General features: G+C 38.1%; 1 protein-coding gene across 1 annotated transcript in view; it reads right to left on the bottom strand.

Moving 5' to 3' along the window:
• The window catches only part of GDI1 (GDP dissociation inhibitor 1), a 71745-nt gene extending 54335 nt beyond the window's left edge, over nucleotides 1–17410 (bottom strand). The window contains exon 1 of the mRNA XM_053695684.1: nucleotides 17104–17410. Coding sequence (XP_053551659.1) covers nucleotides 17104–17148 — 45 coding nt within the window. The 5' untranslated portion in view covers nucleotides 17149–17410. The remainder of the gene's footprint in view (nucleotides 1–17103) is intronic.
• Nucleotides 17411–20095: the final 2685 nt, after the last annotated feature.

Below are 20095 nucleotides of genomic sequence, written 5' to 3'. Positions count from 1 at the left end.
AGTATGTATCTCTATTAATAAGCCTTATACCAGTCGCTATCACTGCATTTAAGGCTTTACTTACATTAATCCGGTATCAGCAGCATTTTCTAGCAAATTCCATCCCTAGAAAAATATTAACTGCACATACCTTATTGCAGGAAAACCTGCACGCCATTCCCTCTCTGAAGTTACCTCACTCCTCAGAATATGTGAGAACAGCAATGGATCTTAGTTACTTCTGCTAAGATCATAGAAATTACAGGCAGATTCTTCTTCTAATGCTGCCTGAGATGAAACAGTACACTCCGGTACCATTTAAAAATAACAAACTTTTGATTGAAGTTAAAAAACTAACTATAATACACCACTCTCCTCTTACTACGTCCATCTTTGTTGAGAGTTGCAAGAGAATGACTGGATATGGCAGCGAGGGGGGAGCTATATAGCAGCTCTGCTGTGGGTGATCCTCTTGCAACTTCCTGTTGGGAAGGAGAATATCCCACAAGTAATGGATGATCCGTGGACTGGATACACTTAACAAGAGAAAAAGCCACCCCAAAATAAAAAAACCCTAGCCTACAATAAACTACCAATGACCCTTAACAGGGCCTTTTGCGGGGCATTGCCCCAAAGAAATTAGCTCTCTTACCTGTAAAAAAATAATACAAATAACCCCCAACAGTAAAACCCACCACACACACAACCAAACCCCCCAAATAAAATCCTATTTAAAAAACCTAAGTTCCCTATTGCCCTGAAAAGGGCATTTGTATGGGCATTACCCTTAAAAGGGCATTTAGCTCTTTTTCTGCCCAAACCCTAATCAAAAAATAAAACCCACCCAATAAACCCTTAAAAAAACCTAACACTAACCCCCGAAGATCCACTTACAGTTTTTGAAGACCGGAAATCCATCCTCAACGAAGCGGCAGAAGTCCTCAGCAAAGCCGACAGAAGTCTTCATCCAAGCGGGCCAAAATCTTCATCCAAGCTGGCAGAAGTCTTCATTCAGACGGCATCTTCTATCTTCATCCATCCAACCTCCAGATGTTAGCGTGACTGAGGCTTTCAGTTGAACAAAATCGTTCTACTTTCAAAGCATAATATGAGCACAAGAATAGGGGTGCTATTGATTTAACTAGAGCGGTGTTAACACTCGATAGAGATAATTTTTTATCGCTCCACTCTTAATCTAGAAAATATAATTCCCAGTATTTGGTTTCATTCCATAAGCAGTTTATCATTTTACTACTCCTATTTCACACAATTAAACTGGATTAGCACACTGGTATATCATATACTGTACGTCATATGTAATATTTCACCACAGCACTTTATCACCTTTTATAATGGCACGTCTGCTATTAAGGTGATAGTAACTTTCCCCTTTGTATAATGTCATGGTATTTGAAATATTATTAAATAATATATAGAAGTATATTTATCTTTATTTAATAAATCTGTGGATGTGCACATGGTCTGTAAAACAAAGGATTATTTCTAAGAGATCTCCCACACTCATTGTTAAAGTTATGCTAAACACACGGGGGGGGGCAATGGAACATGAGGCCCATACCAAATTTGCTATAATCAACTTACAGTTTGAGACAGGATGAGTCATAAAAGGCAAATTAAGAGGATAGATTGTCAGATAGGTGACACCACACAAAATATATGGAGACGAAATGTCTGAAATACCCTTTTGGAACTGATCAAAATCATAGAGAAACAGCTTTTATGCACATAGGTGTTAGTTATCCCTAAACATCAAATACACATCTGCACTGCTGGCTAAACAGGAAATATGCTGTATTAAGACTTTTACAACTACTCGTGGATTGACCCCATGTGGGGCAGTGAAGGCCTTGGGAAACAAAAGACAGATGCTGAGGTGTGACTCTGAAGCACTAAAACAGACAGCAAATAAACTTTTTTTTTTCCCTCTGTTTGAATGCATGCCCCAGAATGTATTAAATATAGAAATTTGGGAAATTGTCTAATTCTCTATTATTATTACATGAGTATTTGCTAAGCTTGGGAGGTAACTGTTTTAGTCAGTCAAAAATGTTAATAACCTCAGTATTGTTTATATTTTTCAGACATATAATCTCAGATCTGCATGAAGAAGGTTCATACATCCTGGGCTTATTAGAAACATAAAATATGGCATATTCTTGTTGGAATACAGTACAATACTGAATTAAATACATTTTACAAAGGGAGCAATGCATAATCTTCTGGATTTTATATCATCTCAGATCTACATAGAAATGAATGTGCATATATATATATATATATATATATATATATATATATATATATATATATATATATATATATATATATATATATATGTTTTGAAAACATAAAAGATCTTACTTAGCCTCTGTGTTTTTAAGAATATAAATAAATACTTGTGGACCTGGAAAGAAATAATTAATGACACTTATTACTTTATTTCAGATGGAATGCCTGCGTGAGATGAAATAAGTCATATCATATGAATGTGCAATAAATGTTTATAAAGTTTTAAATACATCTTTTAAAATATAGTGAGATGAAGATATGGAAGTTACTTTGATGTGATATGACTATGAAATATAAATTTTCTGTTAGGCTAAATGAAATATAAATTATTTTAATATAATGCTAGATGTATTTGATGTTTCATATCAAAATGATCAGAAAATTCATTAAGATATAACTTATCCAAAACAAATATTGTGAATAGTTGTTGCAGTAAATTATGATAAAATGAATAACCATTTCATAGAAATACTGATTTAAGTTGTTTCAAATGTTGCTATGTCTGTTCATAATGCTGCCACCCGGTGTTGCCATGAGAGAACTACAGCCAGAAAGCCTTTTGGCTGTTAAAAATAAGATATTCCAATGACAAGGGACAAGGCTCAGTGGGTGTTTCCAATATTCACCAATGACTGATAAAAATCAAAAACGGGGAGGGGTGAGATCAGATGATTTAAACCCCAGCATAGAGACTAAAAGAAAGGTGGTGTTGTTGTTGGCTGATCCTGAAGGAATAATAACTGCTGTGGTTATTATTAAAGCACACACCTACTATTGGACTCCATATGCATTATCCCCAAATTTTGAATTTCTGAGGTGAAATTGGATCTGTTGCGAAACATTGGAAACCGGATATCGACTGGTTTACTTGGTGATGTATACAAGGTTTTTGATAAGATAAGTTATATGCATAGCCACTACAGTAAAATTACAATTTTTGAATTGGAAAGAACAAATTGGGCTTTTAGATTGTATTATATAACCTTAAATAGCTCTTAGCCTGCCTGTTTGTATGCAAGCATTTAAAGTAAACATTTACTATTGCTGTATGTAGCAGAGTTAAGGAAATATTTCAAGTCAGCATTTCATAGCCTATGTATTGTTATACTAATCCCAATCTTAAATTGTTTATCGATGCAAATATATAATAATAATTCAGAAGTGTATATTGTATTTTAAATTGGTAGTCACAGCCTACATATTGTTTAAATCTATATCTGATTTGTTAAGTAATTCATCTGTGCAAGTTCTGATAATGTAAATTTTGTATTAGGATAAATTGCAGTTAAATAGCAAAATATATATATTATCCTATTGTTTAAGAGCACAGCTTAGAATTGTATTGCTCGGATGTTAAAAGATTTGTAAATAAGGTTGGTTTTTAAGATAAGCGTGTATGAATTTTGCATGGCATATTTAAATAGTTTTCAAGTGCATATAATATTATTTCATTTCCCTTTATTGCAAATATATTTCAATATGTTTATGGATATTAACTAAATAAAAGAATTCAGATATTTATATTAATCGTATGGTCTAGTAGGTGCATGTTGTGCAAGGGTTTCTATTTTTAAGGAAAATTATTATTTGTATTGTGATTATAACCCTGCCATAAGCTGATATATTATTTGGATAGCACTACTAAGATTTTCATAAATATACTGACAATAAGGAAATCCGGAAAAGGGATAGGAAAGTCAAAATAACTTGCATGATTCCAATAGAGCATGTAATTTTAAGACACTTTTATATTCACTACTATTTTCAAATGTGCTTTGTTCTCTTGGTATCCCTTGTTGAAAAAGAATACGCACATATCCTACACTAGTAATTGGTGCCTGCACACATTTGTCTTTTGTGATTGGTTAACTAGATGTGTAGTGCAATGCTGTTCCTTCAGCAAAGGATAACGAGAACAAAGCCAATTTGGTAACGGAAGTAAATTGGAAATTTGTTTAATATTATATGTTCTATTCAAATCATGAAAGAGAATTTTGAGATTTCCTGTCCCTTTAATTCATCAGTTGAAGATGCGCTTTAACTTACTTTTTAATATAGCACTGCGGCTGCCCACTTCAAAACTAATTTTTTTTTGTAAGCTAACGGTTTGAACTGTTCTCCAATCGGTGCTCTAGCCGTACGGCACTCACACCATTTTTATTTTTTTTGCAGCTAGAGCTCTGTTTGGAGAACAATTGAAACCATTAGCTCACAAACAAACAAAAATACTTTTGAAGTAGGCAGCAATATTTTACAACATTGTTTGTAACATTGTTATACATTGTTGCAAACACTGCATAGTATTGACATGTGCACGCTCCTGAGCTATATGTTGATTTAATCGGTCAAAATTTAAATGCACATAGATTTATTGCATCTTTGAATAGAAACATATTTGCAATATAAATGTATTGGTAAAAATGCTTCTAGTAAAAGTTATCATTGTTTTAGTGTTGACATTTTACTCTGCACGTGCATGTGAGGCATAGCTAGATATTCTCAGTGCACCAGCATTTTAAATACTGTAGCTACTCAGAGCATTAGTGGGGCTTGTATCATGTCAGCACTTAAAGTGAAGGTAAACTTTGATGAATCAGTGCCCTGTTTTTAAAAATACTATTAAAAACAGGGGCACTTTCATTTATCAAAGTTTACATTTCCCCGTTTTTGTACAAATACTTACCTTTTATTCTGGAAGCCGCTCCAGCGCTTCCCCCGCCCATCGCAAGCCTCTTCATTGTCAAACATTGCCTGAGGGGAAGTCGTGATTGGAGGAAGCCAGATTCTTCATTGGTGACGTGACTGCGACGGGCAGGGGAAGCGCTGGTGCGGCTTCCAGAATAAAAGGTAAGTATTTGTACAAAAACGGGGAAATGTAAGCTTTGATGAATGAAAGTGCCCCTTTTTTTAATAGTATTTTTAAAAACAGTGCACTGATTCATCAAAGTTTAACTTCACTTAAAATGCTGGTGCACGGAGCATACTTAAATACACTTTTGAAACAGCTATATCTTTTATTAGAGGCATTTTTGCTAATGCATGTATATTATAAAAATACTTCTATTCAAAACTGAAATGCATCCAAGTGGATTCCAATTTTGGCTGGAATCTCTCTTTAATATTCTACAAGAGATTTCAGTGAACATCTCTTTTCCAATTGAACATGTTGCATTTAAAGGGATAGTAAACACCAAGGGGCCTATTTATGAAATGTCTGTCCGACATAATCCGATCAGCGGATCATGTCCGACAGACATTGCTGAATGCGGAGAGCAATACGATCTCTGCATTCAGCATTGCACCAGCTGCTGCAACGCCGGCCCCTGCAGATTCGCTGTCAATCGGCCGCTAGCAGGGGTGTCAATCAACCCGATCGTATTAGATCGGTTTGATTTCCGGCGATGTCTGTCCGCCACCTTAGAGCAGACGGAAAGGTTATGGAGCAGCGGCCTTTAGACCGCTGCTTCATAACTTGTGCTTCTGACGAAACTGAAGGCCGGAGCTTGATAAATATGCCCCTAAAAATGTTATTGTTTAAAAAGATAGATAATCCCTTTATTTACCATTCCCCATTTTTGCATAACCAACTCTGAAATACACTTTTTACCTCTGTAATTACCTTGTATCTAAGTTTCTGCTGACTGCCTCCTTATCTCAGATCGTTTGACAGACTTGCATTTCAGGCAATCAGTGCTGACTCCACACATGCGTGAGCACAACGTTATCTATAGGAAACACATGAACTAATGCCCTCTAGCTGGGAAAAACTATCAAATGCATTAAGATAAAAGGTGACCTTCAAGGGCTTAGAAATTAGCATATGAGCCTACCTAGGTTTAGCTTTCAACTAAGAATAACAAGAGAACAAAGCAAATGTGATGATAAAACTAAATTAGAAAGTTGTTTAAAATTACTTGCATATAGAAGTGAAATATTTTGTTGCTACATAGTTGTTCCCCCTCAGGTACCTGGCACTAGCCTTGGTATAAAGCCAGTTAGACACTCCAGTCTCAGTAACACTTTCCAGGCATTGAAACATGATCTTTCAGATGCTGGAACAAAACAATTACTTTGTGCATCACTAGTAGCACTAGACAGGTCTGTTGCTCAGTAACCAGTCTGGGGTTGGTCCTGGTCTTTACAACATAATGAAGCTCCCAGTGGTATTGGCAGGTGTCTGTACACAGTGGGTGGCAGGAGACAGCACGATGTCACTAGGTAAGGGTGTTACATATATATATACAGCACAGAATATTCTCTACACCCAGCAAGTCAAATTCCAAACCTTTGTTAGTTTTCAATTCAAAGTAAAAGTCAAATTAGAAAGTTGCTTAAAATTGCCTGCTCTATGTGATTCATTAAAGAAAAAAATTGGGTTTTATATCCTTTTAATTTGTGTCTTGTATCACATATGTTGGAGTTTTTGATCTTAAGAAAGTTTTACAAACGCTAGGATTGACTGTTGAAACAAAGGGGACTTTAATTCATGAAGTATAAGATACTTCATGTAGAAAGTTCATTTATTTGTTTCAATCAATCGCCGTTCTTAGCTGCTACAGCAGCCCACGGCTAAATAATTTTTTTGGGCGCCAAGCTGGATTTACTGCACGGCTATTGGCTAAGAGGTGAAAACGTCACCTCTTAGCAAAAAATCTTTTTAGCCGTGGGCTTCCTTAGCAGCTAAGAACGGCGATCAATTGAAAGAAATAAAGGAGTTTTCTACATGAAGTATCTTATACTACGTGAAGTATCTTATACTACGTGAAGTATCTTATACTACGTGAAGTATCTTATACTACGTGAAGTATCTTATACTACGTGAAGTATCTTATACTACGTGAAGTATCTTATACTTCATAAATGAAAGTCCCCTTTATTTGTTTCAATAGCCAATCCTAGCGTTTGTAAAACGCTAGGATGGACTTTCACTTTAAGATCAAAAACTCCAACATATGTGATACAAGACACAAATTAAAGGGATATAAAACCCAATTTGTTTTCTTTAATGAATCAGATAGAGCAGGCAATTTTAAGCAACTTTCGAATTTACTCCTATTATCAATTTTTATTCGTTCTCTTCGTATCTTTATTTGAAAAAGCAGGAATGAAAGCTTAGCACATTTTGGTTCAGCACCCTGGTTAGTGCTTGCTGATTGATGGCTACATTTAGCCATCAATCAGCAAGCACTACCCAAGTGCTGAACCAAAAATGGGCTACCTCCTAAGCTTATTATATTCCTGCTTTTTCAAATAAACATACCAAGAGTACGGAAAAAAATGATAATAGGAGTAAATTAGAAAGTTGCTTAAAATCGCCTGCTCTATCTGAATCATGAAATAAAAACAAATTGGGTTTTATATCACTTTAATTCCATGGAGATCAGGATTATAGACAGGGCCATAACTACTAGAGGTCTCAATCAAGACTGCAATCACAGTATTGTAAAATGAAAATAAGGAAACCCAAGGGGGTATGGTATCCTAATGGGAACGCACCGTAAAAAAATAGTAAAAAATAAAAACGATACTTAAGTCAATACTGTGTTGAAGTCAGAGAAAAAGAAAAGACTTGAATGTCCAATAAGCCAACAATTGGGTACTGTCTGTCGTGGTCCGCAAGTGGCGCTCTGATCTGTGATCCTTTGAAGGATAAGGGAGAGGCAGCTCCCTTCTATGGAGAGTATGAGATGTGACTGTGTAGCCAGGGAGCAGTGTATGTCCTGTAACAGCAGTCTATGGCGAGTATGAGATGTAACTGTGTAACCAGGGAGCAGTGCATGACCTGTAACAGTAGTCTATGGAGAGTATGAGATGTAACTGTGTAGCCAGGGAGCAGTGCATGACCTGTAACAGCAGTCTATGGAGAGTATGAGATGTGACTGTGTAGCCAGGGAGCAGTGTATGTCCTGTAACAGCAGTCTATGGAGAGTATGAGATGTAACTGTGTAACCAGGGAGCAGTGCACGTCCTGTAACAGCAGTCTATGGAGAGTATGTGATGTAACTGTGTAGCCAGGGAGCATTGCATGTCCTGTAACAGCAGTCTATGGAGAGTATGTGATGTAACTATGTAGCCAGGGAGCAGTGCATGTCCTGTAACAGCAGTCTATGGAGAGAATGTGATGTAACTGTGTAGCCAGGGAGCAATGCATGTCCTGCAACAGCAGTCTATGGAGAGTATGAGATGTAACAGAGTAGCCAGGGAGCAGTGCATGTCCTGTAACAGCAGTTTATAGAGAGTATGTGATGTAACTGTGTAGCCAGGGAGCAGTGCATGTCCTGTAACAGCAGTCTATGGAGAGTATGATATGTAACAGTGTAGCCAGGGAGCAGTGCATGTCCTGTAACAGCAGTTTATAGAGAGTACAAGATGTAACAGTGTAGCCAGGGAGCAGTGCATGTCCTGTAACAGCAGTCTATGGAGAGTATGAGATGTAACTGTGTAGCCAGTGAGCAGTGCATATGCTGTAACAGCAGTCTATGGAGAGTATGAGATGTAACTGTGTAGCCAGTGAGCAGTGCATGTCCTGTAACAACAGTATCACAAATGTATCTTATGTAACTATGTAGCCAGTGAGCAGTGCATATGCTGTAACAGCAGTATCACAAGTGTATCTTATGTAACTGTGTAGCCAGGGAGCAGTGCATGTGCTGTAACAGCAGTATCACAAGTGTATCTTATGTAACTATGTAGCCAGGGAGCAGTGCATGTCCTGTAACAACAGTATCACAAGTGTATCTTATGTAACTATGTAGCCAGGGAGCAGTGCATGTCCTGTAACAGCAGTCTATGGAGAGTATGAGATGTAACTGTGTAGCCAGTGAACAGTGCATATGCTGTAACAGCAGTATCACAAGGCTATCTTATGTAACTGTGTAGTCAGGGAGCAGTGCATCTCTCTGTAACAGAAGTCTCTGGACAATATGTTATGTAACTATGTAGCCAGGGAGCAGTGCATGTGCTGTAACAGCAGTATCACAAGTGTATCTTATGTAACTATGTAGCCAGGGAGCAGTGCATGTACTGTAACAGTAGTATCACAAGTGTATCTTATGTAACTGTGTAGCCAGGGAGCAGTGCATGTGCTGTAACAGCAGTATCACAAGTGTATCTTATGTAACTATGTAGCCAGGGAGCAGTGCATGTCCTGTAACAACAGTATCACAAGTGTATCTTATGTAACTATGTAGCCAGGGAGCAGTGCATGTCCTGTAACAGCAGTCTATGGAGAGTATGAGATGTAACTGTGTAGCCAGTGAACAGTGCATATGCTGTAACAGCAGTATCACAAGGCTATCTTATGTAACTGTGTAGTCAGGGAGCAGTGCATCTCTCTGTAACAGAAGTCTCTGGACAATATGTTATATAACTATGTAGCCAGGGAGCAGTGCATGTGCTGTAACAGCAGTATCACAAGTGTATCTTATGTAACTATGTAGCCAGGGAGCAGTGCATGTACTGTAACAGTAGTATCACAAGTGTATCTTATGTAACTGTGTAGCCAGGGAGCAGTGCATGTGCTGTAACAGCAGTATCACAAGTGTATCTTATGTAACTATGTAGCCAGGGAGCAGTGCATGTGCTGTAACAACAGGAGAGCAGTGTATGTGATGTAATTGTATACCCAGGGGCAATGCATGTGCTGTAACAACAGGAGAGCAGTGTATGTGATGTAACTGTATACCCAGGGGCAATGCATAAGCTGTAACAACAGGAGAGCAGTGTGTGTGATGTAACTGTATACCCAGGGGCAATGCATGTGCTGTAACAACAGGAGAGCAGTGTATGTGATGTAACTGTATACCCAGGGGCAATGCATAATCTGTAACAACAGGAGAGCAGTGTATGTGATGTAACTGTATACCCAGGGGCAATGCATAAGCTGTAACACCAGGAGAGAAGTGTATGTGATGTAATAGTATACCCAGGGGCAATGCATAAGCTGTAACAACAGGATAGCAGTGTATGTGATGTAATTGTATACCCAGGGGCAATGCATAAGCTGTAACAACAGGAGAGCAGTGTATGTGATGTAACTGTATAACCAGGAGCAATGCATGTGCTGTAACAACAGGAGAGCAGTGTATGTGATGTAACCGTATACCCAGGGCAATGCATGTGCTGTAACAACAGGAGAGCAGTGTATGTGATGTAACTGTATACCCAGGGGCAATGCATAAGCTGTAACAAGAGGAGAGCAGTGTATGTGATGTAACTGTATACCCAGGGGCAATGCATGTGCTGTAACAACAGGAGAGCAGTGTATGTGATGTAACTGTATACCCAGGGACAATGCATGTGCTGTAACAACAGGAGAGCAGTGTATGTGATGTAACTGTATACCCAGGGGCAATGCATGTGCTGTAACAACAGGAGAGCAGTGTATGTGATGTAACTGTATACCCAGGAGCAATGCATGTGATGTAACAACAGGAGAGCAGTGTGTGTGATGTAACTGTATACCCAGGGGCAATGCATAAGCTGTAACAACAGGAGGGCAGTGTATGTGATGTAACTGTATACCCAGGGGCAATGCATAAGCTGTAACAAGAGGAGAGCAGTGTGTGTGATGTAACTGTATACCCAGGGGCAATGCATAAGCTGTAACAAGAGGAGAGCAGTGTATGTGATGTAACTGTATACCCAGGGGCAATGCATGTGCTGTAACAACAGGAGAGCAGTGTATGTGATGTAACTGTATACCCAGGGGCAATGCATAAGCTGTAACAAGAGGAGAGCAGTGTATGTGATGTAACTATGTACCCAGAGGCAATGCATGAGCTGTAACAGGAGGAGAGCAGTGTATGTGATGTAACTGTATACCCAGGGGCAATGCATAAGCTGTAACAACGGGAGAGCAGTGTATGTGATGCAACTATGTACCCAGAGGCAACGCATGAGCTGTAACAAGAGGAGAGCAGTGTATGTGATGTAACTGTATACCCAGGGGCAATGCATAAGCTGTAACAACGGGAGAGCAGTGTATGTGATGCAACTATGTACCCAGAGGCAATGCATGAGCTGTAACAAGAGGAGAGCAGTGTATGTGATGTAAATGTATACCCTGGGGCAATGCATAAGCTGTAACACCAGGAGAGCAGTGTATGTGATGTAACTGTGTACCCAGGGGCAATGCATGAGCTGTAACAAGAGGAGAGCAGTGTATGTGATGTAACTGTATACCCAGGGGCAATGCATAAGCTGTAACAACAGGAGAGCAGTGTATGTGATGTAACTGTATACCCAGGGGCAATGTATAAGCTGTAACACCAGGAGAGCAGTGTATGTGATGTAACTGTTTACCCAGGGGCAATGCATAAGCTGTAACACCAGGAGAGCAGTGTATGTGATGTAACAGTATACCCAGGGGCAATGCATAAGCTGTAATAGCTTTCATAGGAACACAGCATATGTGATGTAACTGTGTATCAGGTGAGAAATATATGTGACCTAATGATATCAGAAAAACATTTATTTGATCTAGGATGATTAAGCATGGCCAGAAATCATATTCAGTAACACTGGTCAGTGCAGAACAATACGGATAAATCAGTGAAGATTAATTGAATGGTCAGTCAGATGAGAGTGGATAGATAATGAACACTGACAGTATGACCAGTGAGGATAGACAGTGAATATGATCTGTTATGAATAAAATTATGTATTTTATCTGAAAATTGTGCTTTTTTTCCACTGCCCCAGACAGATTAAAGTGGATCCTGTAGGATTCCAAACTATGACCCTTCTACATGCTGCACAGTAAATGCTTGATATCACTTATCCCTAATTCACCACAACACTTGAGATAAAATAAACATATTTGCTAGGGCAAGGGGTATGTCCCTGGACTGCAATATAATGCCAAAGTTGTGTGTTGCTAATATATGCTTGTATATAATAAATTATTTCAATGTCCCTTTAAAGGGACAGTAAAGTCAAAATGTAAAAGGTCATGATTCAGATAGAGCATGCATTTTAACCACCTTTCCAATATGCTTCTATTTTCTAATTAACTTTGTTCTATTGGTATCCTTTGTTGAAAAGTGTACCTAGGTAGGCTATGGAGCAGCAAAGCACTACTGGGAGCTAGCTGCTGATTGGTGGCTGCACATATATGCATCTTGTCATTGGCTCACCTGATGTGTTTGGTTAGCTTCCAGTAGTGCATTGCTGCTTAGAGGTTTACTCTTCAGCAAAGGATATCAAGAAAACAAAGCAAAATAGATAACAGAAGTAAATTTTAAAAGATGTTTAAAATTGTTTTCTCTATTTTAATTATGAAAGAAAACATTTTGGGTTTCAAGTTCCTTTAAAGGGATATGAAACCCAATTTTTTTCTTTTGTGATTCAGACAAAGCACATAATTTTTAAAAAAGTTTCCAATTTAAAGGGACAGTCTAGTCAAAATGAAACTTTCATGATTAAGGTAGGGCATGCAATTTTAAACTTTCCAATTGACTTTTATCATTAAATTTGCTTTGTTCCCTTGGTGGTATTTTTAAAAAGCTAAACCTAGGTAGGCACAAACTGATTTCTAAACCGTTGAAAACCGCCTCTTAGCTCAGAGTTTTTCACAGACAGTACTAGTTTATGTGTGTCATATAGATATCAATGTGCTCACTTCCGTGGAGTTATTTAGGAGTCTACACTGATTGGCTAAACTGAGTGTCTGTCAAAAGCACTGAGATAAGGGGGCAGTCTCCAGAGGCTTAGATACAAGGTAATCACATGATCTATCTTAATTATGAAAGAATACATTTGGGTTTCATGTCCCCTTTAAGGTTCGTAGGGCAAAATGGACACTAAGGTTGGTCAGCAGAATAACAATGAGGGTGGTCAGTTAATGAAGAATATGAATGCCCAGTGATATTGTTCTATAAGGACTGGGAGTGACAGACAATTAGGATGGGCAATAAAGATGTTAAATGGGGATATACAGTGACAATGGACTATGAGGATGAGCAGTAGAGGTAAAAGGAACAGACTGTAGGGCGGGACAACAAGGAAGGATAGTGAGTGAGTGACAGCTGTGATGTCAGTGAATGTAATTAGCAAAATAATACACAGGATGTAAAGTATCAGTGGTCAATGGGTTTGGTACATTAAGTGCCAGGATTGATTGGGTTGGTTTATAGATCATTTTATATAATAGCACGGGTTTTATGTAGGCAACAGGGTTATAGCATTGGGGGGAGGGGGGAACTCCCTGGTGGTTGCTGGTCATAGAGCCAGCCTTAAAGGGTCATTCAATAAAGTAGAATTTTATATTCCACAAATGCTCAATAAAAATACAATGCAATAGCACTTAAAGGGACATGAAACCTAAATATCTTCTTTCATGATTTAGAAACAGCATGCAGTTTTAAACCAGTTTCTAAATTACTTCTATTATCTAATTTGCTTAATTCTCTTGATATATTTTGTTGGAAAGTATATCTAAATAGGCCCAGTAGCTGCTGATTGGTGGCTGCACATAGATTCCTTGTGTAATTGTATCACTCATGTGCATTGCTTTTTTCTTCAGCAAAGGATATCTGAAGAATGAAGCAAATAAAATAATAGAAGGAAATTGGAATGTTGTTTAAAATTGTATTCTCTTTCTGAATCATGACAGGAAAATTTTGTGTTTCTTGTCCCTTTAATCTGAATTTCAAATTAACAGTAGATTTTTTTTTACTGATAAATTTCAAAGATTGCTTTATTTCCCTGTCCACTGTATCATGTGACAGCCATCAGCCAATTACAGACTCATATTTGTATAGCCTGTAAACTCTTGCACGTAAATTGGAAAATTGTTTAAAATTGCATGATCTATCTGAAACATTTATATTTAGTGCCTAGTATACAACTTTTGTCACTAAATATAGTGATCTGCGTATAATTAGGTTGATAATATAGTTGTGTTATAAGAAATCTGCTTGACTAGATTTTCCCATAGTGGCTCCATTAGAACAAGTTGTCTGTGCTCTGGTTAAAGGGACAGTTTTCCTTAATTGTGGAAAAAGATAGATAATCCCTTTATTACCCATTCCCTAGTTTTGCATAACCAACACAGTTATATTAATATATTTTTTACCTCTGTGATTACCTTGTATCTAAGCCTCTGCAGACTGCCCCTTATCTCAGTTCTCTTGACAGATTTGCATTTTAGCCAATCAGTGCTCACTTATAGGTAAATCCACGAGTGAGCACAATGTTATCTATATGTCACACATGAACTAGCGCTGTCTAGCTGTGAAAAACTGTCAAAATGCAGAGATAAGAGAGGCAACATTCAATGGCTTATAAATTAGCATATGAGCCTACCTAGGTTTAGCTTTCAACAAAGAATACCAAGAGAACAAATCAGATTTGATGATAAAAGTACATAGGAAATTTGTTTAAAATTACATGCCCTATTTGAATCATAAAGTTTAATATTAACTAAACTATCCCTTTAAAGAAGCTGTGAACCACTTTAACAGCATGTGCCCAAATAGGTGATAATATTCTAAAACAAAATGAATATATATATGTATATGGATATTAAAGTATTATTTTCTTCTAAATCCATAATATCTAAATTATAGCAGCAATTAGGTTTCAGTTGCTGATAATATAGTAAAGATTTATAAGACAAATAAATTATTCAGTATTACAGTGCAAACACACTACAGGATATGCAGGTATTGGTGGCAGTGTGTATAAAAAATACTTATAAAAACTTAATCTTATTTCAGCCTTTATTTTTAAAGGGACACTGAACCCAAATTTTGTCTTTCGTGATTCAGACTTTCTAATTTACTCCTATTATCAAATTTTCTTCATTCTCTTGGTATCTTTATTTGAAAGGCAAGAATGTAAGTTTAGACGCCGGCCCATTTTTGGTGAACAACCTGGGTTGTTCTTGCTGATTGGTGGATTAATTTAACCGACCAATAAACAAGTGCTTTCCATGGTCTGAACCAAAAAATACCTTAGATGCAAATAAAGATAGCAAGAGAACGAAGAAAAATTGATAATAGGAGAAAATTAGAAAGTTGCTTAAATTTGCATGCTCTATCTGAATCCCGAAAGAAAAAATTTGGGTTCAGTGTCCCTTTAAGTATGGCATTAACCCACACTATATTTAACTCTTATGGATTCTTAAAAAAGGACAGAAGAGTCAAAATTAAACTTTAATGATGCAAACATAGCATATACTTTTAAACAACTTTCCAATTTACTTCTAGTACCTAATTTGCTTTGTATTCTTGGTATCCTTTGTTGAAAAGCATACCTAGGTAGGCTCATGTGCAGCAAAGTACTAATGGGAGCTAGTACTTTGCTGACCAATGTGTTTAGCTAGCTCCCAGAAGTGCATTGCTGCTCCTTCAACAAAGGATAACAAGAGAATGAAGCAACTTTGTTAAACGAAGCAAATTGGGAAACATTTAAAAAAATTGAATGTTATATCTGAATCATTAAATGAATATCATTTGCTGAGAAACCCTGCACTAGATTTTCTGCTCTTTACATACGGTATCTCTGATATAACTACTCTGCTTCAAATCTACCCAGTATGACCCTGTATTAAATAGTTAACTCAAGAAATATCTCATTGACCAGGCCTTCCTAATCTACCACTTGCATTCTGTTTCCTGGTGCGCTGTTTACCATTTCCTTCTCATTGACTCTATTTAATAACTTTTATGTCTCTGTTCTCATTTTATTCTTCAGCAAATGCAGCAGAGCTGGTCATGTTTATGTGCAGAACAAACCCATATAGGATGTGTAGTCAGCTGGTTATTGAACATGTACAGCAAAGATGGTGAGTGAGGAAGGATGGACAGTGACGCTCACACCCAGTTACACTTATTTGTACCTGTGCACATTGCACACAGACATTTTTATTCATGGTATTTCAACTGATATTACTGCAGAGCATTTCACCTTGTATTGCTGTATACACCTCACCTCCCACTACAGTACACTTTACCCCTATTTGCTGCAAATCATCTCACTGCAGAGCATCTAAATTCCTTTTGTAGCAGGATATTTTTTTTTCTTGAACCAGTGCAAATCATCTCATCAAAACTCACTTGAGATGGTGTCATTTAGGGCCTTTCATCCACTACAGAGAATCTAACTCATATTCATGGTACAGCTTATGTTTCCACTTCCCTAAAGAGCATCTCAATTTCATTATAAATTATTCCTCCCCAGCTGCCTGCAGAGCATCTCAACACAGCACTAAGCACAAACCAAGTAGCCCCACCCCACTACAGGCATCTAGTCAAAAGCAAACCTCTCAATGCAGAGCATCTCATCAAATCTGTCTTCAATAATCATGTAGGTAGCACAGCATCCTACCCTCACCTTATTGCAGAAAAGCTCACCCCTCACTGCAGAGCATTATCCATATCATTACAGAACAGGCATATCCCTAAGGCTTACTGCTAAGCATCCTACTATACCTTTTTGCAGAGCATCACACCCAGATATTCTAGCAGTTCAATTAATTGTGACCTCAATATCCTAAGAAAAAAACAAACACCCTACCTAATTCATAGCAGAGCATTTCACTCAGTTCATGTTCAATCATTAGCTGGGGGAGCTGCTACTTCTTGCTCTCTGCAGAGCATTGCACCATAGCTTACCGCAGAGCATCTCAGCTATTTAATTGCAGTACATTTCACAGCAGCAAAAAAAAAAAAACATAGAAAATATATCTTTCTCCCTAATTGCAGAACGCCCCATCAAGCAAGGTGCAGAGTAGTTTATGGCAACCAATTGCATTGCATCTTGTGCGGGTTATTGCAGAGTATTTCTCCCTTCCTAGCACCCTGTACTCACTGTCAGCCCGGTGCCCAGCACTATCACATCGTATTCTTCATCCATTCTGCGACGGGAGATGGATCTCTGCACAGACAACTCAGCAAAGCAACCAAAATGGTCCAAAGATGGCTTCAAAGCAGCACCGCCCTGTCAGCGTCCGCTAAGGAAAATAGTCCCTTTTGACAGCTCAGAGCTGGGCCTCCTGCGTGTTACTAAACGGATGTCAAGCTCAGGAATATTGTCAGACCTGCAATTCAGAGGTTGGGTACCTTGCAGTGAAAAAAAAGAGGGTAAAACAAAGCCAAGGAAAATGAGAATGACCCGAGTGATGCGGCCGGGAATGGATCACTGCGCATGCTCAGCAACATCAGCATCATCGTCAGCAGCAGCAGGAGGAGCATCAGTAGCATCACTAGCAGGAGGAGCATCAGTATCAGTAGTAGCAGCAATTATCTTACAGCATATATCATACTGTGTCATAAAATAATATTATAATGCCTTGTAATCTTACCTTACATTATGCATTGAAGGGGGTATAGTGAATACAAATGAAAGGGACAGTACACTCAAAACAATTCCTCTATAAAAGGGACAGTGATGGATCTATGGGGGGGCTGAGGAGTGTTATGCACCTCCAATGTAGGACCCCCATTGAGCTGCAAAGAACTTTATAAATCATGTGTGCTGTATCTTGACCACCTTTGTTTGCCCCCCCCCCCCCATATTAAAGTGACAAACACTATGAGATGGTAATATAAAATGATAAATTGTGTGTGTATATATATATATATATATATATATATATATATATATATATATATATATATATATATATATATATATATATAGAATGTATATATAAAACTCTGCAATATACTTTCATTATTTATTTTGTCCCCTTTCCCTGTAATTCCATTCTGAAATTGTGAGCTTTTCAGTTCCTGTAAGAAATGGAAGTGCAGAACACTGTTATATTCCTTACAGCCATTGGCTGCACACTCTAGTGACCTATTTATATCTGTCCCTAATTGGCCACAGCAGAGAAGGTAACCTAAGTTACAACATGGCAGCTCCTATTGTTTTTTTAGACACTAAAACTTTATACTTTTGTCAATATTTAAACAGCTAATGAAACTTTAAAAAATACATCTACTTGTTATCCTCAGACTAATCTTTTCTTTAAATGCATCATTCTATCTAGCATTTATTTAGTCTTTAATGTCCCTTTAAGTGCTAGAACCTCCATTGAAAAGGGATAGAAAGGTCAAAATAAAAGGTGCATTGGCGCATTTCACCTTCACATAGAAGCATTTTTGCAAGATAATTTAATTAGCAAAAATGATTTATGTTTTTCAGTAGCATATGCACATATGCTGTAAAGGCCTGGCCACCAGTATTCAAACACTACACTTTCTCAGACAGTCAGCAGTGTCATGTATGGTCCATGTATGGCTCTGAGCAGGCGGACAGGAATTGCCACAATTGATCCAATGCACCTTTTCACGGGCTCCGTTCAATGTCATTATGTTATGAAAGATAATGACATTGAACGGAGCCTGTAAAAAGATGCATTGAATCATCAGAAGAAGCAGTGGCTATAGCCGAGTGGCGGGGGGGGCTGTTTCTCATGCACGGAGACTCAGCTTTACAGTAGTAAAAGTAGTAATGGGAGTAGTTGCAGTGGGGGGCGGAGTTCCGAATATTGCAGAGGAGCCGAATAAACAGCTTTCCATGAGCGCACCATTTGTGATACAAAATCCCACGCATGCGCTCTAGAAAGGGTTCCTGAATTTCACAGCTCTACATATTTTAGCAGTGACGTATGCGGCCAGGTATGTGATGACGCTGTCACGCATGCGTATTAGGTCCAAAATTTGTATAACAGCTGATGGAACGTCACAGGAAGTGACATGGTTCGCTCTTTTCCAAAGTTCGCCCTCTTACCAGAACACCGCCATCTAGTGCTCTTGCTAATGTATAACATTGTTGCAAAACTGCTGCCATATAGTGTTGCAGACACGTGCACGCTCCTGAACTTAACTTCTTGCTTTTCCACAAAGGATAACAAGAAATTGAAGAAAATATGATAATAGAAGTGAATTGGAAAGTTGTTTAAAATTGTATGCTCTATCTGAATCATGAAAAAAAAATTGGGTTTTATGTCCCTTTTAAATTATACATTTTCAAAAACATGGGTGGCAAACATTTTGCGTGCAATTGATTGCGACACGATGTCAGTTCCATGTATGTATTTGGCACAAATTTGACGGCTATTTATAACTAGTTTTTGTTTCAATCAATGTCTGTGATCATTAGTAACATGGATGTGCTCTTCTTCTGTCTGTATCCTGGTCTCCTGGTTTGTAGAACTATGTCTTCTGGTTATCGACTTTGCTTTGATCTGTGTTCCCCGGAGCCCTGCTGGTTTCATTCGTAAAAAAAAATATTGATTGGTGGCAGTGTTCCATTTTTTATTTTAAAACCTTCCCATGTTTTTCTAAAGCGTTCTCACGCTTGGTCATCCAATATGGCCACCTCCTTGTTGCTGAGATAGCATCACTTGAGCAGTTTGGTGACGTTGGCAGTTGGGTCACGTGTGTGTATTCGGCACATGATCGGATAACTAAGCGGCTCACGTGACCCATCCGGTCACATGAACTTAACATCAGGAAGAAGAATGTGGCCATGTTTCTTATAGTTACATCGCGCACACACCTTAGTGACTGTTGCGTGCACGCAAAATACTTAAAACGAGAGAGCCTTATAATACAGCGTGCTCACGCCACCAATAAAAACAAATGTTTATGAATGAAACCAGCAGGGCTCCGTAGTGTTCAACTCTATGTCAGGGCCCAATTTCCACTAGTCCACTAGCCATTGGCAAATGGAAATTTAACATTGGCGAGTGAAATTTAGTGAGTGAATGTTTACAAATATTATCTAAAGGAATATTATAAATCCATGAAAGAGCAAGGATATGTTATTCCTCTAGGGCTATAGGGACCCCATT

This window comes from Bombina bombina, chromosome 12, assembly GCF_027579735.1.
Source record: "Bombina bombina isolate aBomBom1 chromosome 12, aBomBom1.pri, whole genome shotgun sequence".
NCBI lineage: Eukaryota > Metazoa > Chordata > Amphibia > Anura > Bombinatoridae > Bombina > Bombina bombina.
This window is presented reverse-complemented; position numbering and strand designations above follow the sequence as displayed.